The sequence below is a fragment of the Diadema antillarum genome, unplaced genomic scaffold, assembly GCF_040938485.1.
Source record: "Diadema antillarum isolate AM-2024a unplaced genomic scaffold, OU_Dant_1.0 seq00000103_RagTag, whole genome shotgun sequence".
Lineage (NCBI taxonomy): Eukaryota > Metazoa > Echinodermata > Echinoidea > Diadematoida > Diadematidae > Diadema > Diadema antillarum.
Window position 1 is genome coordinate 1,557,450 of NW_027271190.1, and position 18,789 is coordinate 1,576,238.

General features: G+C 37.7%; 1 protein-coding gene across 1 annotated transcript in view; it reads right to left on the bottom strand.

The window, feature by feature from the left end:
• The window catches only part of LOC139726906 (uncharacterized), a 65,472-nt gene that overhangs the window by 32,415 nt on the left and 14,268 nt on the right, over positions 1-18,789 (bottom strand). The window contains exons 3-7 of the mRNA XM_071637899.1: positions 11,596-11,705; positions 3,197-3,313; positions 2,140-2,275; positions 1,096-1,253; positions 305-422 (exon numbers count right to left, since the gene is read on the bottom strand). Of these exons, the coding sequence (XP_071494000.1) occupies positions 305-422; positions 1,096-1,253; positions 2,140-2,275; positions 3,197-3,313; positions 11,596-11,705 (639 nt within the window). The remainder of the gene's footprint in view (positions 1-304; positions 423-1,095; positions 1,254-2,139; positions 2,276-3,196; positions 3,314-11,595; positions 11,706-18,789) is intronic.

Consider the following 18,789-nt stretch of genomic DNA (forward strand, 5'->3'; position numbering starts at 1 on the left):
TAACTCGTAAGACAAAAGATTCCAATCCACTTCAAAATCATTCAGTCTTGTGAAGCACATACATATGTACGTGCAGATGGCATTTTGTGTTTTTTTATTTGGGGGGTGGGGGGGACTGTCCACGTTAAGGTTTATTAATGGCCTTTCAAAGGTCTCCCGTTGAGTACGAGTCCTGAGTATACTCGGGCAAGCGTCTATGAGAAATATGTGTTGTAGCAGAATCAAACTGTCCTCAATGGGTTAAAATAAAGGATTTATATGTCTCCAGGAAGAAGCCACTGACCACTCAGCATGGATCTCTTACCCCTGTTCTCCGGCCATCTCAGGACAGCGTCCATCGGATATTCGTCTTCGTCCAGGAGGGCCTCCTGGAAGTTCTCCTTCCCGTAGTCCTCAATGCTGCGACCTGGTGGCACCACGACCTGACAGGGAATAAAGAGAATTGATTGGGATAATCAATGAAGGCTATTCTCATTACAAAAAAATTATGACTTGAAAACTAATGTAGTGTCTTACTTAATTCAATGTTATGTTAACAGTTTTAAAAACTTGTAATGTTTTACTTTGTGTGTCCTCATTACTCTGAAAAACACAGATTCATGGAGTGGTATAAAGGCTGGTCCGGTTGGGATATATTCAAGGCTCCCCATAATGAATTGTGCACAGCTTTATCTTGATTTTTATGAAGGTATAACCCAGTGCAGAAGAATCTTGAATAAAGTCGACTTAAATACCGATGGAGCATAATTATGCTTCAATGTACATATTCACTGACAGGTGCTATTCGTGGTATTTTGAATGCACCCGGTGGATGATAATAATTATAATAGTAGCCTCTTATAAAGGGCTGAAGTCCATCAAAAATGATGCTCACGGCGCTGTTACAAAACCAGCATGAACAGTACATTACAAGCATACCTTAATCAAACATGATAACTTATGGGAACAATGAAATACAAATTTATACACACAAAATGCTACTTATACAAAACAAAATTGATGTCAGAGCATAAGAGAAACTGAACATTAGCAAAGAAAGATTGATACACTCGGATCACCCATGTTCCCCACGCTACCGAGTCTTCAATGAAGTACCTTGGCAAGGCAGAAGTCGGCAGGGTTTGCCTTGACGGCACCAAATTTCTCGAGAGCCTCCCGGACGATCTCCGCGGCCATGGTGTTGACAGAGACAAGGAGAGTCTTGTAGGGAACCTCAGGGAAGGTAGAGTGGGCGTAGACCTTGAAGGTACCCCCTGTCAATAGGAGATCGCAAAAAATTTATTGGTGAAGGCAAACATTGTCACATGAATAACTTGGTATAAATGGGGCAATTAATGAATGAGACATGATTTAATACAATACACAACCTCTTATGATTCTGTGATTTATACTTCTGCAATCAACACGACTGGAAATACTTGATTAGCTTGACTAATCAGCGACATCATATAAAGCCAACAGTCTGATTCAAGTAACTACTGCTACCTAAAATCTTACAGACATTGCAGAATATATGCTTAAATTCAATGTACAGTGTATGAACATCCTGAAATTAATGAGCAGAACAGTATCTGGGAAAATATCTTGATCCTGTACAAATCTGCAATAACTATAAACAGAGATGCGATGTAGACAATTTGGCATTCGACTTGGTTTTTTAGACAGAGTTATCCCATTCTTAGGCTGAATCAGATCTGGGCTGAATGTTCAAATCGAGAATGGAAATTGACCTGGGGGGCATTTCATGAAGCATTTTGTCCGACAAAGTTGTCAGACCAATTTGCTCTCAGCCAATCAGATGCAAGGATTTCAGTAGCTTGTAACAGTTTGTCAGAAAAATATCCGACCAAAACACTTCATGAAATGCCCCCAGAATGCAGAATATACCTGTCCCTTGAAGTTTTCTTGTAATTGTTTTTTTTAAACCATTATGACTTATACTTTAATGTAGCTTACCAGAATAATATATATTTTTTTAAACAAAGGTATCCTATTCTTAGGCTGAATATTCAAATCAAGGATGGAAATAGACCAGTTTGCTTTACCCACCCCTCCCCCTAACTACCACAGTTTTTCACGAGGTATTTCACAAGGTATTTCATTCACAGTGTGAATGGCCCCATAGTACAGTGCTCTTACCAGACAGAGGACGGTTCTTGTATTTCTCAAGCTGGTCCTGTTTCTGCTGCCTCTTGCGTCGTAGAACATTCTCCGGGTTAGAGATGGTGCGTGTGAAGTTTGACTTTGCGAGGGCATCATATGCCTTGGTTTCACCCTTTCAGTATAAGACAGATCAAAAACGGTTTTCACTATTTACATGTGACAAAGACAGAAAATCATTCATGCAGAACTTTTTAATTTTCTCCCTTCTTGGATTAAAAAACAACAACGACATATTGTATAAAACGATGGATACAACGAACTGCAATGGCTACTTTATCCATGAAAGTTTAAATGCATGAGCAGAGAGAGAATTCACAGACAATATCAACATGACCAACAAGATACACTAAACCACAATTGAGACTTTATATTTGTCAATACTTCTATACTACAAAACTTGTATGTGCATTTCATTCCTTTGGTATAACATTCTCTACACATGTAGCATGTCTAATTCTTAAAATGCAGCAAAGCTGGCATCTGAAAAGTTTACATGGGCTCAAAGGTCATTTCCCAGTAGTTACGAATGTATCTCTGCTTAAAGAAATGGTATAGTTTTGGTCCAGATGGGGATTCAGGTTTTAACTCTTTGTGAGATAATTAGAAACCACTTAAATTGTAGATGTGATATTACTAGATATCATAGAGCGTACAATTCTAAAAGAAATTGAAAGTTTATTTGATGATAATCGGTTCTAAAATGGCTGAGATATCCAAAAACAGACAGGTCAATACAAAAGATGGGACTCATCTTCCCTAAGCACCACTTTGTTTTCCTTTGTTTTTGGATAGTAAATCTAAGCCATTTCAAAGCCGATTTTCATCTAATAAACTTCTAAATTTCTCTTTAGAATCATATGCTCTTTAATATGTCACACAAGTGGTTTCTAATTACCTCACAAAAAATGAAAATCTAAATTTAAATCTCCACCAAAACTATACCATTACTTTACACATTGTAAGTTAAAGATTCTGGCCACCTCCATGGGGCTAATACCAGTCACAGAACTCCAAATTCTATGTGACTTCTCACCTTCAGCTGAGCAGCTTTCCTCTCTTTCTTCAGTTCCCTCTTTTCTCGCTTGGAGAGACGCTTGGAGGAGTTCTTCTCAAAGTTCTGATCCACAGCATCTCTGTTGTAAAATTCCAACTGCAAGGGAGAACGAGATATAGAGAAAAAAAAAAGTAATATTGGCATTTTCACCTGACATTTGACCTCAAACCTCATGGCCCAAAACTTTTCGAGAGAATCTTTATCTGGTAATAAATCTTGTGGCACAGACATTTTGAAAGAAATAAAGACACAGACAGAGATACGAAGAGAATATTACACATTGATTTTCTTGACTTCTTTTTTTCTGTAGGCCACAAGTGTACATACATTGTACCTTGCTTGGTACTACATGCAGGCCTACACAAGTTTGTATTTGTGAGTCAAACCAGCTACCACCAATTGAAAAGAATTGTTGGTAGACCTTATCAGGTCTGTTTTGATAGAGAAAAGGCAAAGGGATAGGTGAAGAGAGATAGGCAGAAAAAGTAGAACTAATGGAGAGAGAGAGACAATGTTGACTAGCATCGCTATACAATCAGGCAATCCTTGGAAACATTTGATATTTTATGCTATATGGCTCTCATTTGGATAAGAATCTTCAATCAAGGAGATATAGTACAAAGAAATCTGAGCATGCATTTTTCTCATAGTTACTTCCTGCATAAAACAGTCACACACAAGTGCAAACACACATACACACACCCAAACACACATGATTACTCCAAACAGAATAATTCTACACAATATACATGTATGTGCAACTGCAGACTGAGGAATTTCACACAATGCAAAACTACAGACTGTACTTCAGTGTCAATTTGTGGGTCATGGCATGCAAGTACAATCGTCATCGATCACTCCAAACTCGGACTTGTGCGACTTGGAACGATCTCTCTTTCGACTGGCTGCTTCATCTACGCCAATGCACTTTGTCAAAAGATCAGTGCCTGGGATCACAAACCCTATGTGCTCTTGACAATAGCTGCCATATTTACTATTTTGTTTCCCATCTCGATGAAAACATCAGGCATGGGGAAAGAGAGAAACACAACTAGTGATACACAACAGCAGTATTGTACCTTGAGCTTTGGAAATCTGATTGCATTATGCTGCGTGGCTTTGACAAGCATTCACTGGCAGTGATATAGGGTCAAAGGTCAACAACGGGTGCACACCTGATGCAATGAACCTGTCTGTGTCACAAAGTCTTTTGTGTCCATGGATGGAGAGAAACCGAACAAAAATTGAGATAATAGAGTTTTACTGCCGTCAGCTGAACGATGATTACAGGAAAAGAATTCAAACATAGCATTGCAGAATCAGTGCCATGAGACATGCAGTTTCCACAACACAAAAACTACAAACTGTGCTTTGTCATTGACTGCCAGCTTTGATAATGGTATAATACTCTTTAACATGTAGGCCTACAAGTATGTTACAACATCTGCAACACTATGTACTTCAACAACACAAATGTGTACTGCTTTGTTCAGGTAGCTTATGAATGTCTATACAAGCAATGGATGAAAGTGAAATGCTTATTTCTGGTAGCACAGAACAGTAAGACTAACACATTTCCCTTCCTGATTTTCCAATGTTTCCATCCAAAATGCTAAGTTTACAATACACTACGATGCCAGTACCTGAAAACAATTCCTAACCAAGAGTGATGCTACAATCACAGAGCAGATGACCATCTGAATTAATGGAGACATGTGTGGGAGGACTGTAATTGTAACAGTCATCAAGCCCAAAATAAAACCAAAGCAACAGGTGACTAAGCCCCAGATTGCACCCCACCCATAATTACCTCTTCTTCAAGGTATGGAATACTTCTGCTGTGAACAAGCCAAGTCCTCTCAACTGATTAGTGTGTTATTTCTATTCATGTAAATTCAACATATAGAATGACATGGAATGGAAAATTGAAGAAAAGAAAAAGAAAAGAAAAGAACAAGGCCTTGTAAACTACAATACTTTGTTTTTCCTGATAATTATGTATCTACAGACTTCTTGAACGAGTAATAATGTACTGTGTCTGCCCTTTTCTATTTTGTAATTTCTGAATCTTAATACAGGTAAACAGGAAAAATTCACCACAAATCTAATGAAACTTGTTAAAATGAATTACTAAGTGCTATATCAGTGTAATACAAAGTAAGTACAGCAGGTGCATTACAATCCCACTTGCACATTAACTATAATCTTCCACCCTACATTTGGTATTTAAGCAATTAAAGTAGTCGCATTGGGAAAATATCTTTTCTGGTTTCTTGAAGAAAAAAATAAAAAGGGATTTTCTTTTTATTTCAAGAACTATTCACTATTGAAACAGAGTTTTATAGCATTCCTCACACGCAAACAAATAGGCAGATAAATTCAGTCTAAAATAGACAGAATGAAAAACAAATAAAACACAGATAAATTACACTCAACATGGTATTTTTCTACAATCAATCTTATGAAGGCTGGATTAGTCCATGGATTATGCCTCAGGCACTAACAAAGCAAAAACAAACTGTTTGAGATCGACAAGACTCTTTCTTTTGTTTTGCCTTACTTTATGTCAAAACCATTCAAAGTTTATCAAGTATTTCATATTATGTGGCTGATGATTATACTATGAGACAGAAGGGCCATTTATCTTTAAAATTCGTACGTAAACATTGTGTGTAGACAGTGACTGCTGCAAGGATAGTACACACACCCTTGCTCTGTCTCATTTGGACTTTGAACATAGTGTACTAAACACTGGGACAATTCTACACCCATCACCCATGACTCCGGCATAGGCAAACAGAAGCAAAAACGCAGGAATAAAGTCCACTTTCCTCGACAAATGTTTGGCTTAAAAACTATAAGAAGAAAATCTACCAGTCAACTTGTCCCTAGAATTCAAAAGTACTCTGTATATGGGGAAACTTGTACTTTGTTTTTGTTATATTGAAGACCATGACACATTGCTTTCATTTAACAGCATTTAATAAATAGGGTCTCGGTGTTTTTGTTTTGCTTGTTTTTGACCGTTTTTGGCATGATATTCTTGTAAAAACATGTGTGCCATTTTCTTTTGATGGAAAAAAAGACATTGTATGACTTGAAATACTTCTTATCTTTCAATAATCAATTCACCCTATTCCATGATATTCTTTGATTTCTACTTTACAGTGTACCAAAACTTTGTATACAAAAGTACTTTCGAAGACACATTTCCAAAACATGATTTGTGTGTGTGTGTGTGGGGGGGGGGGGGGGGGGCTGAAAAAAATGAAGACACTTTCATGATAACGAACTCTTATAAAGTGCTCATTCTACCTATCAAAAAAATGATACTCATGGTGCTGTGGAAATCAGATAGTTAAATAGGATATGTTATGTTTCAAAATAATATATCATAATAAGATCATAAAAAAGAACATAAAACAATAATTTTATATTTGAATATTATCAGTGCAAATTAAAGAGATAGATTTTTTTCGTTCAACTTGTAAACATCAATATTGAAGGTGCTTGTCCTGGAGATACAAGGTTATTCTAAAGTATTGGGCCCATGTATGAAAAGGCATGATCACCACAATTATGTTTGGTTTGAGATATCTGTAGAATTTAAAAGTGAGTTTATAGAAGAGAGGGGATTTGAACATGGTTCATAAAAATGAAGAGTATCTCGAAGGCACACACTTGTATTCCTATATTTAAAGCGCAAGTCCGTGCAATGCATGGCATGTACAAGGAGGTGTCTCGTGCAGTCTTCGAAAGTTAAACTGCATAAATGTTTGCCAAGTAATCAGTTCTTATTGCTCTACTAAGAGCAGAGGATGTACATGTTGTCATGTACATGTCAGTAGGGAAAAAATACAGATCACAATTTTTTTTTTTAACATCGAGAAGGCTTACAAAGGACCATTGATGGATTCAATACCAATCTGAATAGTAGCTTAGCTTTGTCCTGACATTCCTTGTGATCTGTAGCCATGCAGAAAAAGATGGGAGGGGTTAGGATGTGGTGGAAATTCGGCTGGGTGGGTGCTAATCCCCCAGCTGTCAAAGGGGTTTGGCTATTAGGAACAGACCTCCACCAAGCCACGGGAGCACAGGAATCGTTTCATCAAGTATTAAGTGGTTGATCATCGCTTGGATAGTTGGGTGTTCATTGGGGCATAATTGGCTCATTAAAACCAAATTATCCCACGTCATTAGACCTGTCATATGTCTAGAATGTTGGAGAGTAGTGTAGTACTGCAATGTCAGAAATGCACTGTTTGAAATACTGTGGTTGCGTAAACTACAGTTGTTTGATTATTCTGTATCACCAGAATTAGAAAACATGCGTTTGGCCCTTAGAAGTAACTTTATCGCTATTAAAAACAAAGATTCAGTGCAGCTTTCTAAGTTTCCTCTAATCCATTCCATACTTTTTTGTTTCTCCTGGATCACAAAAGGTGAAAAAAAAAGAACAAGTGTCACACATCTTGATGTAAAATTGCAATACTAAACTTGAAGACTGGATACATCAAGAGAACATTTGAAGCATGATAGTGCTTTTCTATGGCTGTTTTAGAATTTTGTACAGAAAGACACTAAATTACTATAAAGTTCTTCAATTAGTATAAAGATGAAATAAACTTCCTGTGGAGAGTCATGGGATGATGTGGCATTACGTTTTAAATCCTACTACACTTTAAATGCCGGTCATAATACGCCAAAAAAAAAAAAATAAATAATAAAGCTAACCAATCAAACTGACCAAACTAGGAATTCTAGTTGGCACTTGCAACATACACTGTATCTATTTCCAGCCTCCAGAGAACTTCTGATACCAAAGTGGTGGTATTTTACTCCACCCCCCCCCAATATTTACTTACTAGTGGCGTGTGTGTGTGTGTGTGTGTCATCCATTGTAGAATGAGCTGTCTGTTTGCCATACACCCACTCTAAGCAGTAAAGGCATTATTGACTAGAAGGTCATCAACTCACACCCCTATTGAATTCATATACATTTGTAGTGTAGGAAGTATTGGAGAGTCTTCCTACCGTAAGTACATGTACATATATCTTTAATCCTCCCCCTGAAACAGAAATATTATCATAAGAAGGTAGCTCTTCAGTACCTGTTTTGGCATTGTATGCACAGACAGATACAGTGAAGCTTAAAGGTCCTGTTTAGTGACCTTTGGGAGCAATGATTTAAAAAATGTTTGAATTATCACATTTGATGCATATGATATGCGTAGGTCAGTTGTATAACAAAACATCCTACCATAGTTTTTCTCTTTTTTTTTGCAATGAAGCCTAAAATATAAGGAGATATCACTATTTTTCTCACTAAACCATAACTGTAGACGGTTTAGTCTAGAGACAATATTATTATACCTATAGTTCACAATTTGTATATTTAACAATACTTAACACTGTTCATACTGATTAACTTTTCAGAACTATTCTGAACTATTCTGAAGCACTTAAGCTGCATTTTTGCTTCATCTGCAAATGATAAATAATGCCTTTAAATGTTCTAACAACATTTAGACAATAACAAGCTATTGTCTAAATGTTACTGCAGTAAGGGAAACAATAATATGGTGTTCTAGAGGACATCTGTCAGTGGTAGTAGAGTCAAGACTGTTTTTATTTGATTTGTGAGAACATCCATTTCCCACTTTTTGGCATGGTGTATTATAGGGAAACTTTTTCCTGAAAGAAAACTACACATGGATTGCACATGTACATGTAGGTGCCTACAATCATGTACAAGTTACTACAACAAAGAGTCCAGACTATCGTTAAACTGCATGATCACACTGAATCTCTGCAAAGACCTGGACTAAATAATTCCAGGCAAATTGTAGAGTGATTGATACCTTGAAAATTAGATACCACATTGCAAAGTGTGTTCAGGTCTATTGAAACATGAACTGCTGAACTCCATTTGATAAAGCCGACTGAAATAGACAAAAAAAAAAAAAGAGAAGATGAAAAATTCCAATAAACAAGACAGTCAAATTCTTAGCTTCTGGCCAGGCTGAAGGTGAAATATGGGTCAAAATGGCACTTATTTACAAATTTTGTATTGTGACTGGAAATCATCTGTCACAAGAATAATCCAGGTGTACACATGAATGCACTTATTGTTTTCTTGTAGTTTTCTATAGAGACATATGTCTGGCGTGCATTCCTAGGCCATCAGGGATTATATTGGAAATTTGCCCTATTTAACTGAATGGTGAACTTTTGCCCTCAATAATACGAAACAAACTAATCCACAGCATCTTTAAATACTCACATCTCTGTAAATATTCTGATTGTTCGTCTTTACTGCTCTATGAATGCATTTCCGGTGAACAGGCAATAGCAATTTTCAGTGTTATTTTTTTCGTCTTCTTTTTTTCCATGTAACAAATCACTGAAAAATGTATGATTCCAGCACGCATTCTGTGATTATAATTTGCAATTGGCTTGTAAAACACTGAAGATGTTTGAAGTGTTTTTGTTTTTGTTTTGATAGAGAAAGATGAGTACAGTGGAAACTCGATATAACGAGATGGTCGGGACCGAGTCATTTTCCTCGTTATAGCCGATATCTCGTTATATCAGTAGGCATAAAAGAAAGCATAACATAAAGACATTAATTTGCACATGTGGGACTACCCATCATCTTTCAATCAATACTGATAACTTGATAATGTGTGTGAGGGAATTACTCACCTTATGGGTAAGATGTTTTTCGCCAATGAAATCCAATATCAAGAATGTGTTTTTTATTAATTGTAGATGTTTGAATCTGTAAATTATATAGCTTGCGATTGTGTCAAGATCGTCTGTGGATTAGTATGTGGTTATGGTATGGGTGTGTGGAATATATATGGTATGGTCTGCACAATGCTGTGTGTGTATGTGACACATTCTGTATGTACATTATGACTGCGTGTGTGTGAAGATGGGGAATTCCCTACGTAGAAAGCCAATCACAGCATCAGATTGCCTCACACCTGCTAAACGTCATGATGATGTCATGTCATAATGTCATGTCATAATGGCCGTCCCACCTTTTCTGCATACAAGTGTGCGCGCACACACACACATACACGTACAACATGCGGTGCTAGCTGGAGTGCACCGAAGAAAATATGTGTATACAAGACAGTTTTTGGCGCATCGAGCTTTACAATCTCGGAAGGTGATAGCACAGGCGAAGTAAAGCTTTACCCGAGGACATTTTGCTTTACCTCGCTATAACAGGTTTGATTGGCTATGTTTTTCTTTGTTTGGAAGTCACAAAATTTATCTCGTTATAGCAGTTATTTCGTTATAGCCGATCTCGCTATAAGAGTAGCATTTTACATAGACTTGTGTGGAAGGAAATTTGGGACCGGGAAAATTTCCTCTTAATAACCGATATCTCGTTATAGCAGTGTTCGTTATACCGAGTTTCCCCTGTATTAAAAAAGACTTGATATCGAATAGCCAAAGTTACAAAGAAAAATAATCTACCAAGACTGAAATGAAATGAGTCTGCAAAAATGCCAACCATGTGGCTCAACAGATTGGAACTACACTGGAGCAAAATTATTAAAAAAAAAAAAATTTTGTCCATCTCTCATACTTTGAGAACAGACACTTAGAAAATAAGAACACAAGGTGAAATATTTTTTCTTTTTTTTTAATGGAAAGTATTTTTTTTCCCCTTTCAAAAACACACACCCACCTCAGTATGTGAGTAGGGGCCTACTGTACAAATGTATGTGTTAAAAGTTCAAATTGTATCGGGGGGGGGGGGGAGTGATCCACAATAGAAATGCAGAAAGAGTTTGTATCATTTATTGACAATTATTGCAGGGACTCAGAATTGATACGGCTTTGATGGTGTGTTGTATCTCCTTGGCATCTAGGCTGGTACAGGATTGTTCTCACAGCATGGCGCTTCTGTACAATGAGCAGCCAACTGTCCTTGCATGGAAATATTGGAGGTTTGTATTGTCCTTGTCCTTCGACACAATGCCTCCCACAATATCCACAAAATTTGCAGAGGACAGAATAGTAGGACATTGGCTTTATTTGCAATTTAAGATTTTTGTTTTTTTTCCTTTCATTGCAGCTTTCTTTATTGTTAAAGGGTGACTGCTGACAACTTGTGCCATCAATATTACAGCCAGATTTAAGATAGGAAGAAGTGGGAATTATTGAGTAAATTTACATAATACGTGCAACATTCATCCACTCACATTCCCATCACAAGAACTTATTCACACAAAAACACATCCACATTATACACATACCTCCACATCCCCATGGATACACAAATCAATGCTGCCCTCCTTTTTTTTTTTCCATACATGAACGTGTATAGTACAATATTTGTGACTTTCAGAATCCTGTACCTTTGTGGGGTCATTGACCTGTCTCAGGAGAAAGCGTCCCTCCTTCAAGTCTTTTGTCCAGTTGAGCTGGACGTACAGTGGTCTTTCCTCATCCTGCAGCTTGCGGTCATCTAATGGAGTGTGGATAAATGAAATAAACATACTGTAAAACACGATATATTCGCGGCATGAAAAGTTCGTGAATTGGAGCCGACTGCCTTTCTCGCAGCATGAAACTTTCGTGACTTGCCGCTGGCATCAAATGCATATTGTGTCTACAGGTAAGAACTTTCGTGTGCATTTTAATTTCGCGAATGTTGCTGCTCACGAAATTCGTGAAATTAAAAGCATGTGAACAATCGTTTTACAGTACATGGTTGTATGACAGAGAAACAGAATTGTAATGAGCCAAAAATATTGTATGAAATTGTTGGTGGTATTTCCCACACTGCGAGTGATGTTACAGTACTTCTAGATCAGCATCTTACACTGCAGTTCAATGTTGTTTCTGGGCAGTTGCAGCATGCAAACTCATCGAGTCATAGTGTGTTGGAGAAGTAAAATATAAAATTGGGCTGCATGAAACTAATTATACAGGCAAAATGCAGGCAGTGCATCATTGCACAAAATTTGGGTCATAAAAGGGAAATGTAGGCCTACTTTACACTATAGAAGAGCATTATAAAACTTTGATAGACACAGCTACACTGTACAATGTGTATGTGAAAGTCCTTTAATTGACATCAAGAATTACTGTCAAAATAGAGCAAAATGCAGTATTGACCAACATTTTCTTCACTATTAATTATACAATTTTTAACAATCTTTCAATATCCGAGACTAATATCTTAAATTTTTCTCCATCACTTTGTCACATTATGAATTTTCTACATAAATAATCGCAAGTTTCATGAAAAAACATGCTAACCTCTGTATGAGCATACTGTATACAATGTACATGCACCATTTCAGTTTCCATACTGTACAGTTGTAGGTACTCATGCGCATATCACCCATATCCAGAACTGCTATCCAAGCAGTTCACATCCAATTCTAGAATTTATCGCCACATACAGCCCCAGCAAAATGGCTAGATGTCAAGTATGTCACCTTTCCACAGGCTGCAAATTTCTTATCACCTTTTTATCTCTTACCAATCAATCTTGCAAAATGTACGTGTTGTACATGCAGGCCCGTAAACTACAGTTCATGTTTTACATGCCACAGTCAACCCAGACTCATCCTCTATAAATACTAGAAGATCAAATGGAAGACCCCAATACAGTAGGCCTAGTTTATCATGGGGAGGCCCTCATACTCTGCAATTGAGGGGCATTGCTAAAAAAGAGTGTGGCTTGGCACCAGGGTACAATTGAAGGTGGGGTTGTGGTTCAGGCAGGGTGGGGCCATGGCCAAGGGCAGATAGGGCTAGTTGTAAGGACTCCTTCAACAATGTTCAAATTCACGCTAAGGATTCTTCGTACAGGTAAATCCTTTAGATGCAGTATACAGTAACTATTGTACTGTAGCTAATCATAAATTTTACATGTACATGTAGCACAATACCATTTTGTATACTGTAATCCTATATAAAATAAAAAAAGTAACATATTGAATGGTGACATCAATGTGTTGCCCTTCATTGCTTTTTTCCCTCTCTTATTAGAATAGGAAAATATTTGTAATGTTCAGAAACTGGCATTAAACACAAGCACAGAAATCTCTGAAAAATTTCTGTTCACATAAAATACATGTAGGCTGAAATTCTTTGCCAGTACAAAAAAAAAAAGAAAAAGAAAAAGAGGAAGATGATGAACATTACGGCACAAGCAAGAAGAATTTTGATATAATTCTCTACTTATGACTGGACCTGCCATAAAGTCATAAAAATTCTATTGAAATGAACATGTTCATGTCTATTATGAAAATTAATTCAACTATTTTCACTTATACAACTGTAAGGTGTTAAGCTCATCAAAACCTTCATTACTTTCAATCTTCCACATAAGTATGCTATTGATATTTTATTCACAGCTTTGTAAAATCTAATATCTGGTTGATGCTTAGCCACATTTTCTCTGAGTGATGGTTTTCCCTACTACAATACAACCTGTACTGTGTTTACTATCATGGTGTACAGTGTCAGTGCACCACAGAAGTAACATTTTCCCCGATTTCTTACTCTAGGGGAAGTTCTACGGAGTGACTGGGACGTTCCCACGCTCTCTGCAGTATATCTGGTCAGACATACCATCTCTATGACCTTACAGGGATCTAGAGGTCACTACAAGGTTACTGCCAGCTATGGGCAAGCACTGATAAACTGTAAGGGCATATTTCACTTCGAATAAACAGGTGCTGGGGACAAGAACCAAGCTCTTTAAATGAGATACTTGTTGCAAGCTTGTTTCTTTTCTCCTTCTCGTACATCATACAGTGTATTGCTCTTGATAGCAGTACTGTACACAGAAACAGTGTTCCCAGCTGTGAGAACTTGTCCACTACACTTAGTGAAAAATTAAATGGGATATTTCATCTCAGTTAAAATTATCAAACTTTCTCCACAAAGTCAGACATGATGTAAAAGAGTAATCAATATCATTTCATAAAACTGAAAGCAAACTTTTTTTCTTCAGCAATGAGTTACTTGCAATCAACATTTTGGCATCAAAATTTTCATGAAAAGAATCAAGTAACAACTAACAATGTAACTTTGAGGCCAAGTAAAAAAAGAAAGTAGTTTCTCGTCCGGGTTTTTTGAGCAAGGCGATGAGGGAGGTCCTTACTATTTGATATCTTACTATTTTTTCGAGGATTGTCAAAATGAAAGTAACATGTGTTTCTCGTCCGGTAATTCTGAGAAAGGTAACGAGAGAGGGCTTTACTATTTTCTATATCCAATTTATGAAATGAAATATCACTCTGGTATGCGGTAGCTGTGTTATGAGAGACCAGGTCCCAAGTGTATGTCTTGCCAGCACTCTGTGCATTTTCAAACAAATAGATATAAATATGTACCATACTTGAAATGAAACTTCATGCATGCAGAAATACATTTGCTTTTCCTTTCCACTACAGATGTCAAGGGAAAATGACCATCGTAATACTGGTATTTAGTGTTGTAATGGCATTTCTGATACCAGTGTACTTGCAATTCTGATGTATTGTGCTATTAATTGAAACAGGTATAAAACACTCTATCAACAAATGTACGACTGAAATAAATTCCTTGATATTCAAAACACTGCTTTATTTATCATTGGTGTTTGTGACTTTTTTGTGTCCACACAGCTGCGCTGTAGGCCTATCTGCATCTCTTCACAGTACAATTGTAGCACATTCAACTGGAAACTGACTGGTACATGAATGTCAAAATGATACTGATATGGCATTATAGCATTAAACATTTAAAGATGTTTCTTCATGTTCTAAAAAGACATTTGATAATCACTCATCATTTGGATGATGAATGATTCAATCACACTATATAAGTACAGGTGATTCGACTCACGGCCGTGTCCATGAATTTACATCGTAAAGAAAAGTATCCCGCAGAAATACGAGACAAACCAGAATCCGTGGAAAAGTTATTCATTTTGTAGATACACCCATTTAATAATTCTACATTTGCTGGAAAAGCGCATTCATATTCTCTTCAAAATAGAATACTAGTATATCGCCGTCAGATGCAACGTTACAGAGCGAGTGTTTGGGCCTCTACACATTCGAATGTGTTCATGCGTGCGTGCAGACAGCTGACAGACCAGGGGGGGATGGGGACCCTGACAGCTACAGACACGCATACGCGGCCGGCACGGCCACTGCACTGGCACCATACCTTCCGACACTGCACACACATGCACATAGTCACAATGACATGAAAATGTATAGATACAAACTCGATACAATCCTCACAAGCATTTGCACAGTACAATTCATCCGCTTAAAATATGAGAAACAAATACGAACAATGCGCGAAATATGCGTGGAATATCAGCGATTGTTCGAAAAAAAAATGTTGCCGCTATCGCGTTCACGACGTACCGAGTGCGCTGTACATATACATCACAGCCGGGCGCCCAGGCCCGCCGCGCGCCCATCCAACTACAGTTCGACTGCTTTGTGGGTCATTCCTTCTTGCCGCCGAGCTCGCAGTGTGAAATGCATGCGTTATATTACATACGCACTACAGAAGCTACAGCTGCACTAAGTAGAGGACGCAAGGCGTATTTAGCAATGAGAAATCACGATTGGTAGGTGAATTGTCGATATTTTTTTTTTCGGCAGCCGAAAAAATAGTAAATATCAAAAAAGTCGATGCGGCAACTGAAATTCGATGCGGGCGGGGAGCGGGCTGGGACGAGAATTATGAATTTCTTGGTATTTTGAAAATAGTAAATAGTAAAAAAATCGATGCGGCGGCCAAAATCGATGCGCGCGAGGACGAGAAACTGGTTTCTTTTTTTACTTGGCCTGATATTAGAATAATAAATGTAAGTGATACCTTTTTTCTGTTCTGAATGTAGGCCCGAAGACGCAGTGTATTGAAGTTGCTGCTAGTTTTCTTTTTTCTTTTTTTTTTTACCATGAAAACTGCATAGTCAAACTTCATTCTTTAGTCAAAGAGAAATGTTACTTTTGGGTAGTGAATGTACACAACTGGCACGGTAGTCTTGCAAAGACACACATATGAACTTGACATTCTATAATAATGTAATATCTGGTACAAAATTTGGTCTCATACACACATGAAAGTAATTATCATCAGCTTAAATGTACTTTCTAGAAGCATGGTATATGAAACCACAAGGTCATTATCAAACTCCAATTGGTGTATAATGAGTGCTGCCACATGATTTGCTCACACAAAATTATTTCCTGGAGAAATTTGGAACAATGTGTAAGTTTCCTTCTATAAGACTACAGGTGTCATTTTTTGTCTGCCGCGCCACAGCCGCTCCGGTGCGGAAAGGTGACTGGGGATGAAATTTCACCTTTCATCCGTCTCTCAGCAAGACCCCATTTCTTTGTGGGATCACATGTCCCCCGTCACGTGACCCTAACGAAAATACTCGCCCTTGGCTCGCCTTTTGTTTAGGGGAGACTTGGAGGAACGCGACGGTTTTGAGTCCTCCGACAAGATGAGATGGAAAGCATGGGATTACACCTCATGGACTGCCTCTTAACCAGGCTCACATACTTGGTAATATAAGGATGTAATAGGCCATGTACAGTACATTACTTTTAATAAGCCTTGGTGTGCTTTGAGTACTGATTAGCACATAAAACCCCATAGCATTGTAAACACTGTCCAAAGTCCCTGGCACATAAAGGGTTAACTGATGCTTTCACAAATTGCTTTCAGATATCAAATTGTCCTTTTTGTGTGGCACTGCATGTCATATATCATAAAATCAAGGACAGATGAAAACATTATAATTCTATACAAGTGTGTTCGTGTGTGTGTTGAATACCTAACCGGACCGTACACACTATTACCATGATATGCAGGCCTATAGTGGAAAGTAGGCACCTACAATTTGTACATGTGGTTGAATTTATACAAGAATCTTATATTTAGGCCAGAGTGGCTCAAGAGAAATATGTGATAATCCTTGTGGGATAAGATTTCGTGCATGCATTTCTGTAATGTAACATCTCTGAATGTCACAGCAAAACAGATCAGTATGCTACGAATACTATGACGAAATACTATTACAAAATATCAATATTAAAATACACTGTACATGAAATAGATACAAATTGTGTTCCTTGGAAATCCACAGGAAAAGGTGCTGTACACCATAAATTTTGCGGGGTTTAAATTTTGTGGCTTCCTGAATTTCGTGAATGTTACAAGACGCAAAAAGTATTAACTTTGATCTTGACATGAACGCAAGGTACACACTATCTTGATTCGCTACTGTACTCTACAATCATGGATTCAACCAAAAAAAAAAAAAAAAAAAATTCAGGAAGTCCTTATCTGTGAAAAATTTAGACGCCCTAATTATACAGCATATAAAGTATAGGCCTATGAACTGTCAGTGACTGCAGCCAAAGCTTGCTAAAAGTTTGTTTGGTCAAGTGGTCATCCAATTCTGTATACATGTACTTCTTTTTGGTGCATGCTGTGTGTACAGTTTATAGTTGTATCAAATGAAAATGGGACACCCAGCTGTGCACCGACCAATAAATATCATAATTACACGATGGCTACCATTGCCTCTGACATCGTGTACCCCGAATGGGTTGTATGGTTATGTAGCACCTTATTCCATGTGCCTGCTACACTTTTGTTTTGCTCCCTTCACTACTGAAGACTGCAATTTTGCTTTGTTTTTCCCCTCTCAATAATAATTCTGGCAGACAAATGTAATGAGTGAAACAAGAAAGATGCACTTTAATATTTGTCATTTGTATGAACTACATTCAATGATTCTTTTTCTCTGTTCAGTTATTTGCATCACTATCACTACGATCAATATCAACGGTGCTATAAATTCAACACACCAATCATTCGAAATGAAACTGCGACTGAAGACTGTGTAAGAGATTACAGGTACGTATTGTATACTACAATGTATGTACACAAAACCTTTGACTGTTTCCCCTATCCCCTACCCATTGCCCCCCTCCCCCCCCCCAAAAAAAAAAAATCGTCATCACATTTTTTTTTTCCATTTCCTAAGACCGAATTTCCTTTTACTATTCATAGCCTAATTTCAAGAAGCATTTTTTTTTTCCACAAAGAATATTATCTGTCTGCATGGGACCATCACAACCGCACTGCTCATGATGCTAAGTCACAGACAAGGTCGACAACCTCCCCCCCCCCCCACAAAAAAAAAAGACCGAGCTTGAACCAGCATGGAGTAAGCCAAATGGACGCACGGAGTATTCCCAAATTGGACTGATTATTGGCGATCCCTGGAGCTGCATGCCGCCATGATGAAGTAATAACTACGGCCAATTAGGTCGCAGTCATTGGTAGCGAGCCAAGCCCCAGCTTCAGGCTAACTGCATTTGGTTCTTCACTCGATACGTAAATTGGCCACTCACTGCACAAATACTCAGTAAACAAAAAACGAAATAGACACACGCACGTGATGCGTGCCTGCTGTCTGTTTTTAAACGTTTCTTGCATGTGACATGATTTTGAGCAATTTGTGAATTTCATGTAGAAAGTGGAGACTGTCTTTAAAGCTTTGAGAG